General features: G+C 44.5%; 1 protein-coding gene and 1 long non-coding RNA gene across 5 annotated transcripts in view; one reads left to right on the forward strand and one right to left on the reverse strand.

The window, feature by feature from the left end:
- Positions 1-9,015: 9,015 nt before the first annotated feature.
- Positions 9,016-14,961, forward strand: LOC138761416 (uncharacterized). Its single transcript, XR_011356315.1, has 3 exons — positions 9,016-9,065; positions 9,324-9,578; positions 14,619-14,961. It is a non-coding gene; the product is annotated as an uncharacterized lncRNA (long non-coding RNA).
- The window catches only part of gtf2h3 (general transcription factor IIH, polypeptide 3), a 42,903-nt gene continuing 35,542 nt past the window's right edge, over positions 14,216-21,576 (reverse strand). For all 4 annotated transcript variants that reach the window (XM_069933496.1, XM_069933498.1, XM_069933499.1 and 1 more), the window contains 5 exons: positions 21,251-21,304; positions 20,678-20,746; positions 17,049-17,184; positions 16,926-16,962; positions 14,216-16,795 (listed from right to left, as the gene is read on the reverse strand). In XM_069933496.1, coding sequence (XP_069789597.1) covers positions 16,708-16,795; positions 16,926-16,962; positions 17,049-17,184; positions 20,678-20,746; positions 21,251-21,304 — 384 coding nt within the window. In that variant the 3' untranslated portion in view covers positions 14,216-16,707. The remainder of the gene's footprint in view (positions 16,796-16,925; positions 16,963-17,048; positions 17,185-20,677; positions 20,747-21,250; positions 21,305-21,576) is intronic.

The following is a 21,576-nucleotide window of genomic DNA, read 5'->3' on the forward strand; positions in this document are numbered from 1 at the left end:
TTATTATTATTATTATTATTGTTTTATTATTTTATTGTTTATAGTAATGTTGTAAGATGGTTATAATATGAACGTTTACACTATGCTGCTGCCACAAAACACCAGATTTCATGACTTGCTCACGACAATAAATCCTGATTCTGATTTCTTTCTTTGTTTATATTTCTCTCTTTTGTAGATGTATCTATTTTTTAGTGCAGTTACTACCGATACTTACAGTAGAAATTCTGCCTGGTCCGCACGCAAAAGAATCTCAAGGTTGTATGTGATGTCATGTGTGTACTCTGACAATAAACTTGAACTTGAGGTTGGATGATGTGCATGTAAAGTTCTGCCTCACCTAGAAGGTACATTAGTGGCCCTCAAAGGAGGTGAGGGGGAGAAGATGTCGGGACAAGGTTCTGCGGTTACAGGGAGAAGTGCCAAAAGGGGGTGGAAGACCCAAAATGCTGACTGCCCATTTATCTCCAGAGACTTGATGACCTGCCGAGTTCCTCCAGCTTCTCATTGTTGCTCGCTCACTACATCACTGATGAACCTTGCTCCGTGTAAAGTGCTTGTGTGTATTTCTTTGAAAGAATATGCTTCAAATTCATTCCCTGCAGCTTCAATTCTTTACAATATGACAGACTGGGAGATATGATGCTGAGTGAGTACGGACATTATCCTGAAAACACAAAGCTGGAGAAACTCAGCAGATCAAACAGTGTACTTTATATAGCCAAGACAAAGATACATCACCAACATTTTAGGCTTGAGCGCTTCATCAAGGCCATTACCCTTCGTCCTGCTTGGGAACTTCATGCCTTCAACGGGAACACAAGCTGCCACTGAAAAGAAAAGCCCACAATTCACAGCATTTGCATGAAAGAGACTTTGCTGACAACGTTTTGTTCTGTTCACCAAAATTAAGCCCAAACATTGCCTCAGCAGCCACTCTGAAGTGAAAGAGGTCTGCTTTGGGGTTTGTCTCCAAGGTCTGCCATGATCTTCCACGTTCCTGATGTGCCTCTGGGAAAGAATATCCAAGGAATGTAGGTGAAAATAAAGCAAAACAAATCAAACTAAGTGCCGGAAATACTCCGCAGGCCCTGAGGCCACGACTGTGGGAAGAGGAGTGAAAGGCACTGCGATTGTAGTTAAAATACACAGAAATGCTGGAGGAACTCAGCCAGTCTCGCAGCATCCAGCGGAGGTAAAGATAGATTACTGATACTTCCGTCCTAAACCATTCCTCAAGGTGTGAGTAAAGGACAGGGAAGTATCTGAATAAAGACTGAATGGTGTGGGGGGGGGGGGGGGGGGGAAATGGGGTGGGGGTGAGAAGGAACCGAGTCAGTCTTTCAGGTCGGAGATCTTGTCAGAAGGAACCACTCTCCAAACTGTAGACGTAGTTACTGAGTAACTGCATGAATCCTGGTGGCAATCATTCGCTTCATTTTAAACTCAACAACTTCTGCAAAAAAAAATCTCGCCTCAGCTTTAAGTTAGAGTAAAACATGAGAGTCTGTAGACACTCAGCAGGTCAAACAGTGTCCTTTATGTAGCCAAGATGAAGATACATCACCAATGTTTCAGGCTCGAGGTAGATGAAAGACTTAAATGTTGGCTTTGTAACTTTAATCTATAAAGGACACTATTTGATCTGCTGAGTTTCTCCAGCTGTATGTTTTTATTTTCAGCTTTTTAGTTTACTCTTGGGGGCTGAACCTTCATCGCTGAACGGTCTGAACCAAGGGCTTTAACTTGGGTCAATTCCAAACGAGGGGTGATGCTTGTTCTCGCTGACCTGGAAATATCTCCAGCCAGTGACACCCTCAAGATGATTTGCCCGCGGTTTCATTGACTATAAATAATATAGACAAGCTGTTACTCGTTAATCCCTTGGGTAATGTTTAACACCAATAAAAAATGTGACACTGGCTGCAGATTAAATCCAATTAGAGCCTTTCGGAATCCGTGCAGCCTTCAGCCGGGCTCCGGTCCTTGCTTCATTCCTCGTGGTGCCATGGATCGGGAGTTAAAACACCCTTTTGGGCGCTCTCCAAGGGTGCCAACAGAATTGGAAACCAGTCTTCGACTGTCCTTGACCTTCCTGGCCAGAAATGATCCCGTCTTCTCTCTGTGTGTCGCCGACATAATGGCAGCACCTAAGTCTCTTCACAATCAGTTCATTCGGGACCAGAGAGCCCTGATTGAGGTACGTTTGTTGGTTTCTTAAAGATATCAGTCCAAACACCAATCATCTCACACCCGGGGAAATTTTCCCAACTCTGAACCTGCTCACTCCGCAATGATCTCCAGTGTTTTCCTGGACGTTGGTCGCAACTCAATTTGGGTAATTGGCAGGGAACAGTCAGGAGAGATCTTGGCAGGACAAACTAAACTCAACTGACGCCGCAGATTTTACAACCATCTCGGATCAGTGAATGGTCTGGAGGGAGTGGGCAGAGAAGGTCCATCCACTCAGTCCCAGTCACACCCACCTCACAGTCCTGGTTACCCTTACCCCCACAATCCCTGTCACACCCGCACCCCCACCCACAAAGTCCCTGTCACCCCCTCCCTCCACAGTACTGGTCACATATTCCCCTCCCACAGTCCTGGACACATCCCTTCCACAGTCGTTCACCCCCCCCCCCCCCCACTCTCTCATACTCAGTCCTGGTCAGATCCTACCCAGACCATCTGAGGAAGCGCTCACCAGTCACCAGAATGAATTCGGGCACCAAGATTCATTTGGATATCGAACTGATATATATGAATTTAAATGGATGATTTTATTGAGGCTTTCAAAATATTAATGTTGATTGATGTGCTAAAGAATCTATTTGATCAAACAACAAGGAAGTAAGTGATGTTTTAGGTCGGGACCTTTATTACATCCCTTCATTGTTTGCTAAAGACTTTTGTGCAAGAGTCATTGAGTCAGAATTTTACAGTCCGCAAACTGTCTGTGTGAAGAGGTGCCCCTCAAAACTCTTAAATCTTTCCCTTCTCATCTTAAACCCATGCCTTTCAGTTTAAGCCTCCCTTACCCTGGGAAAGATAGTAAGACTATTCATCTTTGCCCCTACCTGATTTTACAAAGCTTGATCAATGTCTCCCTCAGTCTCCGAGGTTTCAGGGAGAAAGGTCCCAGCCTGTGTATCTACTAAAGCAGCCTGACCCAGTAACAGTCTCATGATTTTATTTAAATTTTATTTCCGTATAAATAACAATTGGGTGAGCAGAACTACACCCAATTTTCCATGCGTGGATCATCAATGTCCTAAATGTCAGAACAACCTGAATAGTAGTGTGATGCGATGGGCTGAATAGCCTATTTCCACTCTTATGTCTTATAGTCCTGTGTCGATCCTCTGTTCCTGCACTCAATGCCTGATCAATAAAGGCAAGCATGCCAATTGCTTTATCACCAGCCTGTCTACATGTGTCATCACTTTCGTGGAACTGTGCACCTGTACCCTCAAGTCTCTACTGGCATCTCCTGTTCAAGTCCTGCCCTGGTTTAACATTAATTAAATTCCTTGGTCAAGTTTCCTTGTTCACCTGGATCATAAAACCATGAGACATTGGAATAGAAAAAGGCTATTCAACCCATCAAGTCTGCCCCACTATTCAATCATGAGTTGATCCATTTCCCCACTCAGCCAGGTCTGGATTAATATAGTAGCGAGAGTAGCAAATGCCATGGGCACCGTCATTTCAAAGCCCCTTGCATTTATGTACTATGAATTATGAGAAATATTTTTGTTTTCATCTTTAAGCAGCATCTATCAGATTCCACTGAGAGTCTGTGTTAATAATTCCATTCAAAGGAGATAATTGGCTAAAATCATTAACAAATTTAATCGAGACTATTAGCACAGACTATCCCCAGCAGCTTGCGATGATGCAGGAGCAATGGCCATCTTGGTTACCCAAAATCCCCCACAGCTGGAACTACTCTGCCAGTGTCAGCGCCAGGGAAATGCAGAGCGGTTCTAGCCACATGAGGATTATGGGTTACCAAGACAGCCATTGATCCCATTTTGTTTTGGGAGGGAGAGGGGAGACGATTTCAGTGCAAGTGCTTCCCCACTCACCGTGCATGTGCCAGCCGGCACTATTTAGAGCCCCTCCGCAATACCTTAATCTGGCACTGCACTCGGCCTTCTGCCCATAACTTTTGATGCCATGGCTAATGAAGAACTTATCAATCTCTGCCTTAAATACACCCAATGACTTGGCCTCTACGGAATTACCGCCCTTTGGCTAAAGGAATCCCTCCACATCTCTGGTCTCAGTGGACGCCTTTCAATCTTCTTGTCCAAGACTTTCCCACCATGGGAAATGACCTTTCTACATTTACTCTGTCCATACCGTTCAACTTTCTAAATGTTTCAATGAGATTCCCCCTCATTCTCCTAAATACCAACAAGTACGGGCCAAGAGCTGTCAACTGCTTCTCATAGGATAATCCTTTTCATTCCTGGAATCATTCTTGTGAACCTTCTCTGAACCCACTCCAGCATAAGCAACCCCTTTCTTAAATGAGGAGCCCAGAAATCCTCATAATATTCCAAGTGCAAATCAGGATTTATTGTCATGAACAAGTCACAAAATTTGGTGTTTTCCGGCAGTATCACAGTACAAACATTCATATAAACCACCTTACAACAATAATTTTTAAAACTAGTGCATGAAAAGTAAGGCAATGTCTATGGTTCATTAATTATTCATGAAGCTATGGCAGTGGGGAAGAAGCTGCCCTTATGCCGCTGAGTGCTCGTCTTTAGGCTCCTGTACCTTTTCCCCAATGGTAGCAGAGTGAAGAGGTCGTGGCCTGGGTGGTGGGGGTCTTTGAGGAGAGAGGCTGCTTTTTTAAGACCCCACATCATGTAGATGTCCTCGATGGAGTTAAGTTTGGTGCCTGTGATGTCGCAAGCAACCCTCTGGAGTTTATTCTTGTCTTGAGAGTTGGCGTCTCCACACCAGACAGTGATGCAACCAGCCAGAAAGCTCTCCACGGTACACCTGTAGAAGTTTACAAGAGTCTTCGGTGATATACCGAATCTCCTTAAACACCTCACGAAGTATAGCCACTGGTGAGCCTTCTTTGTTATTGCATCAACATGGAGGCTCCAGGACAGATTCTCGGAGATGTTGACACCCAGGAATTTGAAGTCCTTGATCCTCTCCACCACTGAGCCCTTGATGAGGACTGGCTTGTGTTCCCCTGACTTCCTCCTGAAGTCCACAGTCACCTCCTTGGTTTTGCTAGCATTGAGCACAAGTTTGTTGGTGTGATACCATTTAACGAGCTGACCTATCTCCCTCCTGTACACTTCCTCATTGCCATTTGTGATTGTGCCAACAACTGTGGAGTCATTGGCAAACTTGTAGATAGCATTGGAATTGTGCCTGGCCAAACAGTCATGGGTGTATAACAGAGCAGTGGGCTAAGCACGCATCCTTGAGTGTGATTGTGTTGAGGAGGAGACGTTGTTTCCGATTCATACTGACTGTGGTCTTCCGATGAGGAATGCAAGGATCCAGTTGCAGATGGTGGTACAGAGGCTTAGGGTTTGTAGCTTGTTGACCAGCACTGAAGGAATAATGGTGTTGAAGGCCGAGCTGTAGTCAATGAAGAGCAGCCATATATATTAATTGCTGTTTTTGAGGTGATCCAGAGGTCTCACCCTAAAGCCTCAATATCTCATCCTTGCTCTTTCATTCCATTCCTCTTGAAATGAATGCCAGCCTTCTTCCCCACCGACTCCACCTGCAAGTTAACCTTCAGGTGACCCTGCACACAGATACCCATATTCCTTTGCATCTGGGAATTTTCAATTTTCTTCCCATTTAAAAAAAACAGTTTGCCTGTTCATTTCTTCTACCAAAGTGCATGACTGTACACCTTCCGACATTGTATTGTAGTTTTGAACAGCTTTCTTCACAGTCCACAGTCCCACCAATTTTGATATCAGCACAAATTTACGAACCAGGCTACCTACATTGTCATTGCAGTCATTAATCCAGATGACAAACCACAGTAGACCCTGCATTGTTGTCCGTGGCATATTGCTGGTCTGAGTAACAATCTTGCTTGGCCACCCTCTGTCCCCTGTCACAATACCAATTCCGAATCCAGTGTGTCAGCTCACCCTGGGTCCTATATGATATGACCTTCTGGGCCAGCCTACCATGTGATCAATGGTGAAGCCCACGTGGAACACATTAACCACTCTTTCCTCAACAATCTTCTTCATCATTTCTTCAAAAAATGAATCAGGTCCATGACACACTGAGTCATGCTGATTATCCCGAGGTAATTTTCCTATTCAAAAGTAGATGCTGCCTCTCAAAATGGCTGCCAATATCTTTCCACCACTGAACATTAATCTATAGCTCCTTGGCTCATCCTTACAGACTTTTTTTGAAATAAAGACACAACATTAACCCCTTTCAGTCTTACCACTGCATGCCCTTGGCTAATGGCAATACAAATATCCCTGGTAAAAACACAATTCTGGAGAAACTCAACAGTGAACTTTATGTAGCAAAGATAAAAATACATAACAACGTTCATGCCATGTTTTTTTAAATGAAGAGGACATTTCAGATGATCTGGCATGTAAAGCCTTGTCCTAGGAACAGATGTGATGGGGGCAGAGGAATTGTGAGACAGGAATCGAATCCTAACAGAGGATAGGGTGTGAAGAGGTTGAGTTGAGGTAGCTGTGGGAATTAGTGGGTTTGTAGAAAATGTCCGTTGAGTTTGTCTCCCGAGATGGAGACAGAGAGTCAAGAAAAGGGAGAGTGTTGCTCAAGATGGACCGTGAATTTGAGTTTGGGGTAGAAGTTGTCAGAAAAGTGGATAGAGGTGACAAGCTCATCGTGGGTGCATGAAGCAACACCAATGTAGACGTTGATGTAGCAGAGGAAGAGTTGAAGAGCTCTGTTTGCATAGGTTTGTAGTATGGATGTAGCTTTGAACCATGTAGCCAATGAAGAGGCAGGCATAGCTGGGGTCCTTGTGGGTACCATGGCTACTCCCTTAATCTGATCCAAGATTCTTTCATTGTCACGTAATAAAACAGATGTAATATTACATGAAATTGAATTTAGTCTGTCATAAGGCAGATGAAGAATCACTATCGGCAGAAATTGCCTGCTGCCCCTGAAGAAAGTGGGATGAGTCAAAGGAGAAGTTATTGAGGGTGAGGACAAGCGAAGGCGGGTGGTGGTCAAGGGGGACTGGTTGGGTCCGTTGTTTTGGAGAAAGTGGGATGAATCCCTGGGGCCTGATCAATTGTATGCATGAACATTGTGCGATGCCAGAAAAGACATTGCATGGGGATATTTGTATAGAAGTACAGTAAAACACGAAAATCTGTAAACACAGTGGTTGAAGTAAAAACATCTACTGCAACTGGTGCTCCCATTATGGTCTCTTCTACATCGGAGAGACTAGACTCATGCTGGGAAATCACTTGGTTGAGAGCGGGATCTCCCAGCTCTCTCAGTGGAATCCCATTTCAATTCCCTGCCTCATTCCCATGCCAATAGACCAATTTCTATTGGTCCTATGTCTACTCTTCCCTCTTTTTTTATTCTTAATATATTGTACTTAACAATATTTTTGTATCATTTTTGATGTTATTTGCGAGCTTACTTCCCTTCCTAATAACCTACTTCTCTGCTTTCTGTACACTTTTAAATGATTCTCAGTCCTCTATCTTCCCACTAATTTTTGCTTTCTTGTAGACCCTTTATTTTTTGCTTTTCATTTTACTTTTAACTTCTTTTTCCAGCCACAGTTGTGTTATTTTTTTCATTCAAACATTTATTCTTGTTTGGAATATACCTGTCCTGCACCTTCCTTAGTTCTTGCAGAAACTTCTGCCATCCTCCCTGCCTGTGTGTCATTCCAATCAACTTTTAGCTAGTTCCTCCCTCACACCTCCATAATTCCCTTTATTCCACTGGTGTACTGACGAATCTGATTTTAGTTTCTCCCTTTCACCCTGCAGGGCGAATTCTATTAAATTATAATCACTTCCTACAAAGGGTTCCCTTACATTCAGCTCCCTAATCAACTCTGTCTCATTCACAATACCCAATCCAGAACTGCCATTTACCTGGTCAGTTCAGCCATAAGCTATCCTGAAGGCGTTCGATAAATTCCTTCTCTGGGATCCAGTACCAACTTGGTTTTCTCAATCAACCTACATATTGAAATCCACCATGACTATTGTAACATTGTCCTTTTTTGCATGCCTTCTCTATCTCCCTCTCTTAGCTTGCATGCCTCATCCTGGCTACTGTTTGGAGGCCTGTGTACATCTTTTCATCCTGACAATTTCTTAATTCTGCCCACAGGGAGATCCAATGTCTCTTCTTTCAAAAGATTTAATTCCATTTTTAAACAGCAGACCACCCCACCCCTTTGCCCACCTTCCTGTCCTTCTGATAAAACATGTATCCACAGACATTTAATTCCCAGCTGCAGTTTTCTTTCAGCCACGACTCAGTGATGCCACATTATACCTGCCAACTTCCAGCTGTGCTACTAGATCTTCAACCTTATTTCATGCTGTGGGTGTTTAAATACAAGATCTTCAGAGCTGTATTTATCACCCCTTCTCAATGTTATTTCCCAAGCACCCTACGTTAAATCCCTACACTTGCAATTTTGGATGCTGACTCACCTACTGTGGCCTAGAATAATATCAGAGAACTATGGCCTTCACTGACGTTGAATTAACGAGAAAGGGGAGCGAGCGAAATCATGTGTGGGCCTGGAGAGATTTATTTTCTGGAGAAGCACAGAACCATCTGGATTCAAGACAGGAGTTTGGAAATTTAAAAAATCTGCAGCCACTGGTATGGTGAAACCACTATTGTACTTGTGTGTATATGTAAATGACATGACCTTTCCTGGTTGACCCTACTCTCACTGGCCGGCTCGTGACTCCTCCTCTTTCTCCCCTATAAAGGCTGTCATGCCACAAGCCTGCCCCCGGTTCGAGTTCGGGTCAGTGTGAGTGAGCAACACAAGCGATGCTGTCCATCTCTTGGTAATAAAAGCCTTCAGTTCCGATTACTTCAGTCTTTGTGCAATTGATCGTGCATCAACATAAAAACACTAAGCAAGTACCTGCAGATAGAGAGAGTTCCGGAGACCGTCTTTGGCCTGAAACGTTAACTGTTTCTTTTTCCACAGTTGCTGTCTGACCTGCTGAGTGCTTCCAGGTTTCTGTTTCATTATTCTAGAGTTCGAGACATCGCCCAGGCAAATGAGTTAAGTTAAATGGATTGTTCGGTCTCTATTGCAGAACCTGAAGAGACTGGAGTATCAAAAGGTTACAAGAATGAGACAGCTTAATGAAGAAAAGCAACACTTTGCCCTTCTCATAAGAAGGAGATTGGCTCCCAAGCCGGCTTCAGCACCTCACACATCCTGCCCTCTGAACGAATCTCCCTGGACTACTTACTCCGGCATAAATTTCTCTCCAAGTACCAAACGTCTGGCTAAGAGCATGTCTGGAGTGCGGGTAAACACCGTTGATACCCAATCCAACTTCCTAAAGGTGAGACAAAATCCAAACTAGCAAAAATATTCTTCACTCCCAGAACTTCTTTCCTTTCCTCTTTCAAGCTTTCTTTTCATTCCCATGTAATGCAATAGAAGTCCAAATATCCAGGCTGCTCAGGGATTGGGTCAGTCTGGATTTTCCGGATTCTTTTAAAATTTAAACTAGAGGAGGAGGAATAAAGCTGCACTGCCCGTGGATGGAACACACGGATTCCGCCGCAGCTGCTTGACACCTCTTTTGCTTTATTTAAATATTTTAGTTTATTACCTTGTTTACGACTTGGTAATTCTTTGTGATGAGATTATTCTGCACCTTGTGCACATGCATAATGTCCTGGCTGAAGCTATGGTTCTGTTCCACAAATTTAACAACCTTTTCCATGGATTGTTCCATGGATTTTTTTAATATCACAAATTCCATGAGAACAGTATTACTCACACCACATTCTAGTTTCTTATTGTCAGAAATAAAACTTCTCACACATGAGTCTCTTTAAAACTGATGACACGACAAGCTTTATTTACAAGTCTGCAGAGTTGGACTCAACTGGCTTCTCACCAGTTAAGCCCCGATACATACAGTGCATTGATTTTTATACCCTTGTTGTTTGCCCTTCCCCTACTTATTAATACTGTTTTAATTGGTTAGTATTGCAAAGTACAACTGCATTTTTAATTATCACGTTCGTTACGTACGCTGCGAACTCTACATACACTAAATTCTGTTTCTCACCCTTCTTATCAATCTTTTGTCTCCTGCATGTCTCTCACTATGACCATGAAAAGATATGTTTAAAAAAACATATCCAGCTGAACCTTTTGTCCTTGGCTGCTAGTAAGCTCCCTGTCCGTTCTGGCTTCCCTTTTTATGATTAATCATCACATTTTAACTTAAGCCATTTTAACCTAAATTCTCTATATATAACACTTATTTATTTCAGGTTTGTCACTCAGGGCCAATTAATTCTTCTTTCTCTTCACTCTGCAAAGTTTATCTACTTTAGGATCCATTATCATGGGTGTGTAAATAAGTATGCTGTGTATGGTTGCCACTGTGCATTTGGGCACTATTGCATGCATGCACATAAATGCCTGCTTAATTTTTAAAGTTTGAGTTTTTTTGAAAAGTCTGGATTCTTGGAAGTGCAGATTTCAGGCATCTGGATATTTGGACTTCTACTGCAGAACAGAGCATGTAATGTCACACAAAATTGCCTTCTGCCTGCCATGAAAACAGCAGCCCCAATGCCTCCGAATACCATTCCAAACCAACTCCCACTGCAGAAACAACTACTACGGAAGCTTCTGTATCAGTCAGCTGCTATGGAGGAGAGACCAGCAGCTGGATAGATTTAAACACATGTTTCCCTCAGACACTGAAGTGTTATCAAGATCCATCCACAACAGAACCATTGTTATATCCAAAATGTTATTGGAATAGGAGACACTATCTCAGAGGACCTTTCCTGGACCCAACACACTATGTGAGTGGGAAGGGAAGGATGAGAACCACTGTTCTAGACCCAATTATAACTGAAATATTTTGCTTGAGAAAAATTGTCATTGGCCCATTTCCTTTGGAGTTATGAAACCGTGCACATGACGAGTCAATTAGGGACAATTAAAACAGTGGTTTTCAACCTTTTTCTTTCCACCCACATACCACCTTAAGCATCCCTTACTAATCACAGAGCATCTATGGCATAGGGAATACTTAAAAAGGTATGTGAGTGGAAAGAAAAACCTTAAGAACCACTGAACATGGAGCACTGCTGTCAGAGAGCAGCAGCAATCATCAAGGATCCACACCACCCAGCACACACTCTGTTCTCACTGCTGCCATCAGGAAAGAGATGTCGATGCTGCAAGACTCACACCACCAGGTTCAGGAACAGCTGCTACCCTTCCACCATCAGTCTCCTCAACAACAAACTCAATCAGGGACTCGTTTAAGGACTCTGACTTGTGCACTTTATTGATTTTTTTTCTGTATTTCAGTTTGTTTTCATGTGTTCATTGAGTAGTTTGTTTTTGCACTTCCAATAAGTGGTTATTATGTCTTGCCTACAGGAAAAAGAATTTCAGGGTTGTATGTCATATATGTAGTTTGACAATAAACTGGTATCCACTCCTTATCACAAGGTCAGCATCAAATAAAACCAGCAGTAACAGCTGGATCCTTATAGCTGCCTATATATGCAATTCATCAAAAGAAAGGAGATTCCCACTTGATGAGATGTTCCACATTCTTACTTATTCCCCATTAACGCCCCCTCCAAAAAAAATTCAAAATCCATCTCCCTCTGCATACATTAAGAACATAAGAAACAGGAACACGAGTCAGCCATTTGGCCCGTTGAGCCTGCTCCCCACCATTCAAAGAGATCATGGCTGATCTGATGATAGGCTCATCTCCATCTGCCTGCCTATTCTCCGTATCCCTTAATTTCCATACGATGTAAAAATCTATCCAATCTTTTCTTAAATATATTTACTGAGGTCACCTCCACTGCTTCAATGGCTGTGCAAATTCCATCACCCTCTGGGAAAGCAGTTCCCCCTCATCTCCCTCCTAAATCTACTACCCAGGATCTTGAGGCTATATCCTTTAGTTCTGGTCTCCCCTACCAATCTTATCTATGTCTTTCATAATTTTATATGTTTCTATAAGATCCCCTCTAATTCTTATAAATTCCAGCGAGTACTGTCCCAGACGACTCAATCTCTCCTCATAGGTCAACTCTGGAATTAACCTGGTGAACCTCCTCTCCACTGCCTCCAAAGCCAGCGCATCTTTCCTCAGGTAACAAGACCAGAACTGCACACAGTACTCCAGATTTGACCTCACCAGAACCTTGTACAGTTCCAGCATAACCTTCCAGCTCTTAAATTCAATCCCTGTAGCATTTAAGGCCAAGATTCTATTTGCCCTCTTGATAGCTGTCTGCAAGGCTTTCATGCTTCACTCACTTTTGTTGCATCTGCAAACCAATCTTTTGGGATTCATGCACAATCACTCCCAAGTCCTTCTGCACGGCAGCATGCTGCAATCGCTTGCTATTTAAATAATAATCTATTTTCCATTTTGCCTTCCATCGTGAATCACCTCATATGTAGTCCATCTTCCAGACCCTTGCCCACTCACTTAACCTATCTATGTCTCTTTGCATTCCTAAAACCATCTTTACACCTCTCTCATGCAGCAACTAACTGAGCAAAGTCCTCCTCAGTTCTCCTTTAATGGGCAACCCCCCCCATTCTGAAACCATGCTCCCAGTTGCAGGGTCTACTCAAATGTAAACATCCCTTCAGCACCCAACAGCCTATCTCCCTCTGAACCTGATACAAGAGCCTTTTAGTGTCATGTAATAAAAAAGAAAATGTAATCTTACACAAAATTTATTTTACTCTGCGGTAAACCAGATAAAGAGTCACCAGCGCCCCTAACAGCAAGAGAAAGAGAAGCAAAAGAGAGTTCCGTCAGTCACTGAGTGTCCGTGGATCCACCTTTGCCAATTCCTGCAGCCCCATAGACCCCTGTTCTATCTGTTGGCAATCAGAGCCCTATGCCGGTCTGCTGCTCCACTAGAATCTACAATCCCTCCAGGCCACTGCCAAGCAAAGGTGCCACCTGAGTGGTTTCAGGATTTTAAATATAAACACCATCGACTCCTTCAGTAGGCTGTTTAAAGCCTGTACAGAGCTGTCACCGTTAGACCCAGGCGATAGGACCCTGCAGAGCAGTGCTGCATCTCCATTGCTTGCTCTCCCTGGGTCTGCACCAGCACCACCATTTCTTCTCCCAGTAAGATGGGTTTCAATAAGATCACATTTCATTCTTCTGAGCTTTTATCAATTTGCTCAGTATTTCCTCATTAATACAATCCTAATCCCAAAAAGTACCTTCTGAACATTCTCTGTATTGTCTCCAAAGGAAGTATTCCCACCTTAATTAAGTGTCCAAACCTGTACACCTGTGTCCAGGTATAGTCCCTCCAGCACCCCAGTTATTGCAAGACATTTCTACTTTGCTACTTCATTATCTCAGTAACCAAAAAACTGCAGAAGGATAGGAAATAAAAACAAACTACTGGAAATACACAGCAAGGCAGGAGGTGTGTATGGAGAAGGAAATCAGGTCTCAGATCAATGATCAGTCACCCAACATTTTATTGGCCTTCCTAATTACTTGCTGTCCTTGCTTCTAATTACACTGGACAACAAAGATTTTGCTTCCTGGTCACTTTTGGGTGTATTTTGTGTCTTATTGGCTGCTGATCACAAAAATCATATTAGAATTTTCCTATCACAAACCACTTTTAAGATATAACCTATTTTTGTGATTTCCTGTCATATTTTAAGTCTACTTCAAGCCTACAAAACCTTGAAGTGCAACATGTTATTGAAAATTAATTTTCTGCATTTCCCTGCTGATCTTGGTGCACTCAGTGAAGATCGTGGTGAAAGGTTTCCCCAGGATATTGCGACCATGGAAAACAGTATCAGGGCAACTGGAATGGTGGCCAACTATTGTTGGACACTGACATGAGAAGCACCAGAAGCTGAGTTCAGATGAAAATCAGTGGCAAAACATTTTTAGGTCAGCATCATTATGTGATTAAACATGCTAAATTCAATAAAAGTTATGTTTATGTTTCTCCAACATTCTACATGACACAGCAAATCTCAAATTATATTTCGATTCATCAAGAAGTTGTCTTTCAAAGTCCCCAATTTTTTTTTCAGGAAGCCAACCTTTTGAAAAAACTTTTGTTGTCCAGTCTTATCTGTGCAATGGCACTCAGACCCTTCTAAGAAACATGTTCTGCACTGTTTGAAATGTCAGGTCCTTCTGAGAAGCACATTCTGTATCCTGTGTTTAAACAGTCTTCTGTTTTTCTATTCTTTTAATTCAAAGGAAGAACAGCAGAGACTTTAATCCCCTATGTGAAGTGTGAAAACATCCATCCATGGAAATGTTAGTCTTTTGTTGTGGCAAATGATCTGAACCAAATTACATTCCCTTTAATTTCAGGCTTCAAACCCTCACTTCACTGTGACAGAAACAAGAAGCGGCTGCACCTGTTCATGCAAGAAGCTTCCGAAGAGAGCACGTTCTCTCCCAAATCTGCAGTCTGGCTCTATGGTTTTTTGAATGTTAAAAAACAGTGGGGGACTCCGAGTAAAGAATCGTTGAGCCGGTCTATGTAATTTGAGGTGGTGACGGTGATCATTGGGCTTCTCATCTTTATGTTTCACTGCTGGAGATCTGTAAAGTTCCCAGGAACCAATATCCAGTTTTATTTTTGGTCATACCAATGTGGTCCAGACATTAGGCACTGGCCACATGACTAGTATTTCATATTAATAAATAGTAAACACCACAGCTCATTGGATGAATGTGGCTATTTTAATCTTTTTGTGCAACCTATGGGAAAAAGACAGCATAGTGAACACGTGATCACTGAAGGCACTTTCAGGTGGCCAATTGACTCACTTGTAAAGGCGCATATTTTGGCAAACTGCAGCTGTGGGAAGGCCACGTGAATGTGCAGGAGGCGTCTGCAAGGAGAGTTTAGTAACCCTCCTCCGAGAGGGATAATCCCTGCAGCACAGTGGCCTCCCCAGCCATCTGGCCAGCGCCTGACAGCTCCTCTCCCAGTCCCCACACTGTCAGGCAGCCGGCGTGGGTGGTCAGCGCGGGGATGTCCCTACACTAATCCCGTGCCCTGCTCTCTCCCCACTCACAAAATCAGTCCCCACACTTTCGGGAGTGGGGAGAAGGGGGCTGGAGCGGCCAGCGGGGGAGAAGGGGGCTGGCCGAAACAATGCCAGTACCCGACTTGAGCACCTCCTTCTCCCCCGCCGGCCGCTCCGGCCCCCGTAACCCCCCAGCCCCCCCAGCCTATGCTCCAGCCCCCGTACTCACCCGCCGGCCGCTCCAGCCTTGTGAGTGGGGAGAGAGCGGGGCAGCGGGATCAGTGTGGGGACATCCCGCACGGTATGTCCCCACGCTGATAGCCCGTGCTGGCTGTCCCAGCTGACAGCCAGCCATCCTGAATTGACAGACCAAGGGACAAGCTGGAATGCGCTCAGATGCACATCCCGGCGCAACTGTCCTTTCAGGTGGCCAGTGCTGTGCTTTCAACACTGCCACCTGAACTGCAATTTAAAGGGCCACTTCTGTTTCTTCAGGCACATTCTTAGCGGAGAATGCACCTGAAAAAGCCTTGAGAGAGCTTCTCTTTCCATCCACGTATTGTGTAAGAGACATTTCTGCTCAAGGCTGAAATGGTGTCACTGGGATCATTACCATACTGGACAGATTCTGATCTCAGATCTACTATAGTCCAGAAAATTACAGAAGCAATTCATGCATTGGCTTTTTCAGCTGTTTCTCCCTTCACTTGAAACCCAGCATCTCATGATTGACAAACTGGTGCATTGGAATTTTCTGTAAACCAGGATCTAGAATCTTTACTGAAATTCATGGTAATCAGAACTCCCTCTCACCCCCTTGGATGGCCATACCAGGAGACAGATGTTTCCTGTCCGTCACCAGTTCTACGCCTGCCAACAGCCAGTTTCAGTAGGAATACGAAGAGGATTTGCATTCACCCCAGCCTCCACGATTCCCACCTCACTCTTCTCCATCCCAGTCTCCAGAACACGCACCTCTCTGGAGTCTCCAGGAGTCTCACCTCACTGGTCCCCACCCCAGTCTCCAGAATTCCCAACTCACTGACATGCACCTCAATGGCACTGATCTCGGTCTCCAGCATTTTTTCTGTATATAATCCAGGAAGAAGAAACCAGGGAAAGTATAAAGCAGGGAGCAGATGTTATTCAGCGACAGATTCCCAGAACCTTATCCAGTGTTTTTTTTTAAATCACATCTGAGCATTTACAAAAAAAAACACAATTTGGTCAAAAAAAAGACCCAAAGTTTGGAGGTCGGTACATATTTTACCCCAGTGCCACACCTGGAGTTTAACATTGTATCAGAGACAGCACCAACAGTGGGAGAAGAATCAAGATCACCACACTGATTCCATGGGCTCCTGCTGCAGCTGTAGTGGACATTCCACTGGAGAAGGCCCTGGATCCATCCCTCTTCACTGGTATCAGCTTGCCAAATAGTTCAGAGTCGGCTGTCTTGGCTTTTTCTTCTTGGCCTTCAACACAGGTGGGAGAGCGATTCTGAAAGCAGTCCTAAATGTAAAGCAAAATATGTTAACCCAAACCATAAGTAGGGGGTCGTGGGGGCGTGGCAGCAAATAGGTGGTGGGGGCGAGGGGCGTAGGAGGAGCGGGGGCGGGGGCAAGGGGCTTTCAGTACTCACTCGCAGGTGGTGCAAATAGGGCTGAAGTTGCAAAATACTAAAATCAAAAAGAGAAATTGTCAAGAAGCTGACTAACACACAAGAAGACACTTGAACAACAGAGAGAAACTGTTTGAAACTCACTCGATAAGCAGACAGAGCACACGTAGCCAATCTCAATCAGGTTACGGTGGCAAAAGCAGGCGGCTCTGTAATCCACGTGAACTGGAGGTGGAAGGACAAGCTGGCATCTCTGCTCTGGGTCTGGCAGAAACACCCACTGTCATGGGGCAGGGACAGAAAAACAGACACAAAATTATGCCAAAACATCAATAACCCACAGAGAACAATCTTAGCTTGAGGAATTAAAGTGAAGCAAATAGTGGAGAAGATAAATTGCTGCGTGTCAACATCTCTGAAGATCACACTCCTTGGGCCACCATGTTGATGTAATCATGAAGGCTTGTCAGCAGCTATAATGTCACCAAAGACTCTTGCAAATTTCTACAGATGTACTGTGGATAACATTCTGACTGTTTGTTATCACTGCCTGGTGTGGAGATGCCAATTCACAGGATGGGAAAAAGCTACGGAGAATTGGGAACTCGGCCAGTGGCATTAGTCTTCACTCCATTAAGGATATCTATAAGATCTATAAAATTCTCTCATCAAGGACCCATATCACCCATGCCCTCTACCCCAGGCAGCACGGTTGGCGTAGCGGTTAGCACAATGCCTTTACAGCGCCAGTAATTGGGACCAGGGTTTGAATCCCGCGCTGTTTGTAAGGAGTTTGTAAGTTCTTCCCGTGTCTGCATTGGTTTTCCCCGTGGGCTGCAGTTTCCTCCCACCGTTTGAAACGTATCGGGAAGGTGTAGGTTAATTGGGTGTAAATTTGGCAGCATGGACTTGTGGGCGGAAATGGCCTGTTACCGTGCTGAATGCCTAAATTAAAAAATTTAAATTAAAAATTAAAAATGTAAATTTAAATCTTCTCACTGCTACCATCAGGAAGGAGGTACAGGAGCCTGAAGACGGACACTCAACAGCACATAAACAGATTCTTCCCCTCCACCATCAGATTTCTGAATGGACAATGAGCCCCAGACACCAGCTCACTTTTTCTCCTCTTCTTTTGCACTAACTTGAAGAAATAGAATTTATTGCAATTTTGCACCCATAATGCACTGCTGCTGCAAAACAACACAACTCGTGACACATGTTCATGACAATAAATTCTGATTCTAAAGTCTTGCCTGCATTAGTAGACTTCTGTTGGGGAAGGGAAGGGGTGAGAGGGATTCAAGTGGGCTGAGGTGGAGGTACAATCACTGATGAATTTCCTTTGAATCCCACACTGATTACATGAGAGACAGTATGAAGAACAGTTTCATTGAGGACATTCTGATCAGATCCTGCACCAAACTCATGGCTACAACACCGACACACACAGAGGGTGAAACACCCTTCCCGTCTGTGCCAACTTGAGGATATGTGAAGCGTGTCAGAGCCACCTTCTAGCGAATGGGTTAAAATTCACCACGCTTTCTGGAGGTATGTGAACCAGCAGCCTGGGAAGTGGATTAACATTGCAACTCTGGTACTGCACTGCAGGTCCCTAAAGGGAACAGATTTGCTAAAAGGGAGGGACATTGAGCAGGTGGGTGCAAGTAGGATTGTTGGAAAGGTAACGAAAATCCTTGTGAAACACAAATGTCTGCAGGTATTGTGATTGTAGGAAAAACACCAAAATCCTGGAGGAACTCAGCAGGTCTCGCAGCGTCCAGAGGAGGCAAAGATGCATTACCAATGTTTCGGGTCTGACCACAACACCTGAAGAATGGCTCAAGCCCGAATCATCGGTTTATCTGCAAGACCTGCTGAGTTCCTCCAGCATTTCTGTGTTTTTACATTGCAACTCTGGTACTGCACTGCAGGTCCCTAAAGGGAACAGATTTGCTAAAAGGGAGGGACATTGAGCAGGTGGGTGCAAGTAGGATTGTTGGAGACTTGGGTATTCTGTGGCTCATATGAGGGGGGGGGGGGTCAGATTGATCCCAAATATCAATGAGCACCCACCTTCCACATCTCTTGTCTGCAACCCCAGTCCACATCACTCCCAACCATACACCTCTCCCCATCTATCCCTTCTCCCCACTGCACTCCATCACCCTCTTTCCTATCATCCCTTTTTGTATGCACTCTCTCTCCCACAGCTCCCACTCTCCCCTGCAACCCTGCTCTATGCATATCTGAAGAACAGAAAGATAACAAGAGTGAAGATAGGGCCCCTTAAGAATAAAGGAGGCAATGTGTTTGGAGGTAGAAAGGTCCTAAATGAATGCTTTGCTTCAGTGTTCTCCAGAGAGAGAAAGAGAGGACCTTGGTCAATGTGAGGTCAGTATAGAACAGACTTATCGTATACTTCAGCGTATAAATCATCTTGAAACCCTTAAAGAGTACTCAAAAATTAGGTCTTATTAGACCTTAAATTCAACGCAAAAAAAAAACCGCTCGACCTAAATTCGGCATATAAGATGACCCTTTTTTCTTATAACCATACAAACTTCATTCAAACTACAACATTAAAAACACTCATAGAGCTACAGTTAAAAGCATGAACCACCATAAACACGTGGCAACAAAACCGTGAGAAACGGTAATCACAACTCACATCAAATTAAAACATGATTTTCATCATCTACCACTCACGCGATGCCCTGGGGGGCCCACCGTTCTCTGAATTTGGCTACCTTCCCCTCAGAAACTGTGTGTCTCTGCTCCAACACTGCAAAGGCCTGGACATATCCCCGAAAGACAGGCAGGCAGTCAGCTCTCTCCATCTCCTTGACCACCCACCGACTCAACCCGTGAATAGCCTGTTTCAGCAACCCCTCGAGGAGATCCACCGAACGCCCAGCCCCCTTCTGCACTGGCCAGCTGTAGATCAGGAGCGTGGGGGTGAAGTGCATCCAGAATTTGAGGAGTAGCCCCTTTAGGTAGGCAAAGAGGGGCTGTAACCTGACACATTCCACAAAGCTGTGATACACAGTCTCTTCCCGGCCGCAGAAGTGACAGGTGTCGGTGAACTGGAATCGGTTACACGGCACTGCTCGGTGCAGCACTCTCCACCTCAGGTCCCCAATATACAAGGGCCAGGTCCCTGCATAGAGCAATAGCCACTGTGGACCCCCCTGATTGTCAGATGGCAACACCGACCGCCAGGTATGAGGGCAAGAAAGTAGAAAGTGTGGAGCAGTAACCTGTAAAGGAACTTCCTCCCTACTCCTCAGAATGGCACAGTGGATGTTGATGAGAGATGGCTCAGATTGTGCGGACACCTTCCCAGATGAAAACCCGGAGCCTGGGTCAAACGAGCAATTCTGCTGGTGGAGCAGGGTCCCAGCCGGAGGAAACCATGTTCCAGACTCTCAGCAGGTCTCAGTAATAGATGGGCAATCCCTGCAGAGCAGCACGGCGGACGCCTGCCGGCAGTAGCCATGTGCCCTCATGAAGGCAACTGTCACATCGAAGAAAGAACATACAGGAATCTCTGTAGGGTCCTAAGGCGGAGAGCTGCTATCTGTGTACAAATGCACACCAGCAACTGTCCACCCCCTCCAATCTGTAGACTCTGCATCCCCTCCCCTGCCAAACCTCCTCACCGTATCCCCGTCCTATCCACTTCTGCCCGCTCTCTGCACTCCCCAACATCCAGTGGAGTCCAGTAAACACAAGGCTATAGCAAACAATGCTTGAAGTATTCACCTTACCAACAAATACTGTGTGAGGGCCAGTAGCTGTGGTATCTTCAAATATAATCCTCCGGTGATATCCGCAGCCTGCAGACAAAAGAAGCCCAATAAAACTGACCGTACCCCGATTACCGAACCTCAGATTGATTAGCGCAGAAAGAACGACAGGTCTCAGCCCCCATCTTGATGGAACAGAGGAGAGGAAGGGAACCAGACCTACTAGACCCAGCACTGCCAGCATTGGACTTCCGAGATGGGGAAGTCTAAATTCAGGGAAAGGGGATTCAGACATGCTTCTGAGCCAAAGGATCATTTCAGCTGTGGCAACAAAAGCAGGAATCCAACACCTGCAGAGCTCCAGAATCAGGAAACCCCAGAGACATCAGCAGCTGCATTAACCTTTGAAAAACAAGCCGCTGACTAGAGCAGCAACACATGATGAACACGATGACTGGTTGAACCAAAATCCACCTGAACAAAATGGTGGCCACTCAGAACATTGCTTGTGTACCAGGAATGGTATCTTTGCAAGGTGCAGTCTAATAAAGTGGGTAGCAGACAAGTCTCAGTCTTGGCCCAATGTCTCCTTACTTGTTGCAGGAGTCCAGATTCAGAGTCCAAAACACAAGCGTCAATCAGAATATTCTGAAAGAAAAATAATCTGATGTTTATATTACAAAATTCTTCAACTATGCATGGCTGTAAACATTGTTTCCCCATCTCTGGCACCAGAATGGATTAATCATTGGCTTTATGGAAGAAGCCAGAGAGTGCTGGTGGATGATTGCTTCTGAGACTGGAGGCCTGTGACTAGTGATGAGAGGCCTCAGGAGTTGGTGCTGGGACCATTGTTGTTTGTCATCTAAATCAATGATCTGGATGATAACGTGGTGAATTGGATCAGCAAGTTTGCAGAT

Source organism: Narcine bancroftii, chromosome 4, assembly GCF_036971445.1.
Source record: "Narcine bancroftii isolate sNarBan1 chromosome 4, sNarBan1.hap1, whole genome shotgun sequence".
Classification (NCBI taxonomy): domain Eukaryota; kingdom Metazoa; phylum Chordata; class Chondrichthyes; order Torpediniformes; family Narcinidae; genus Narcine; species Narcine bancroftii.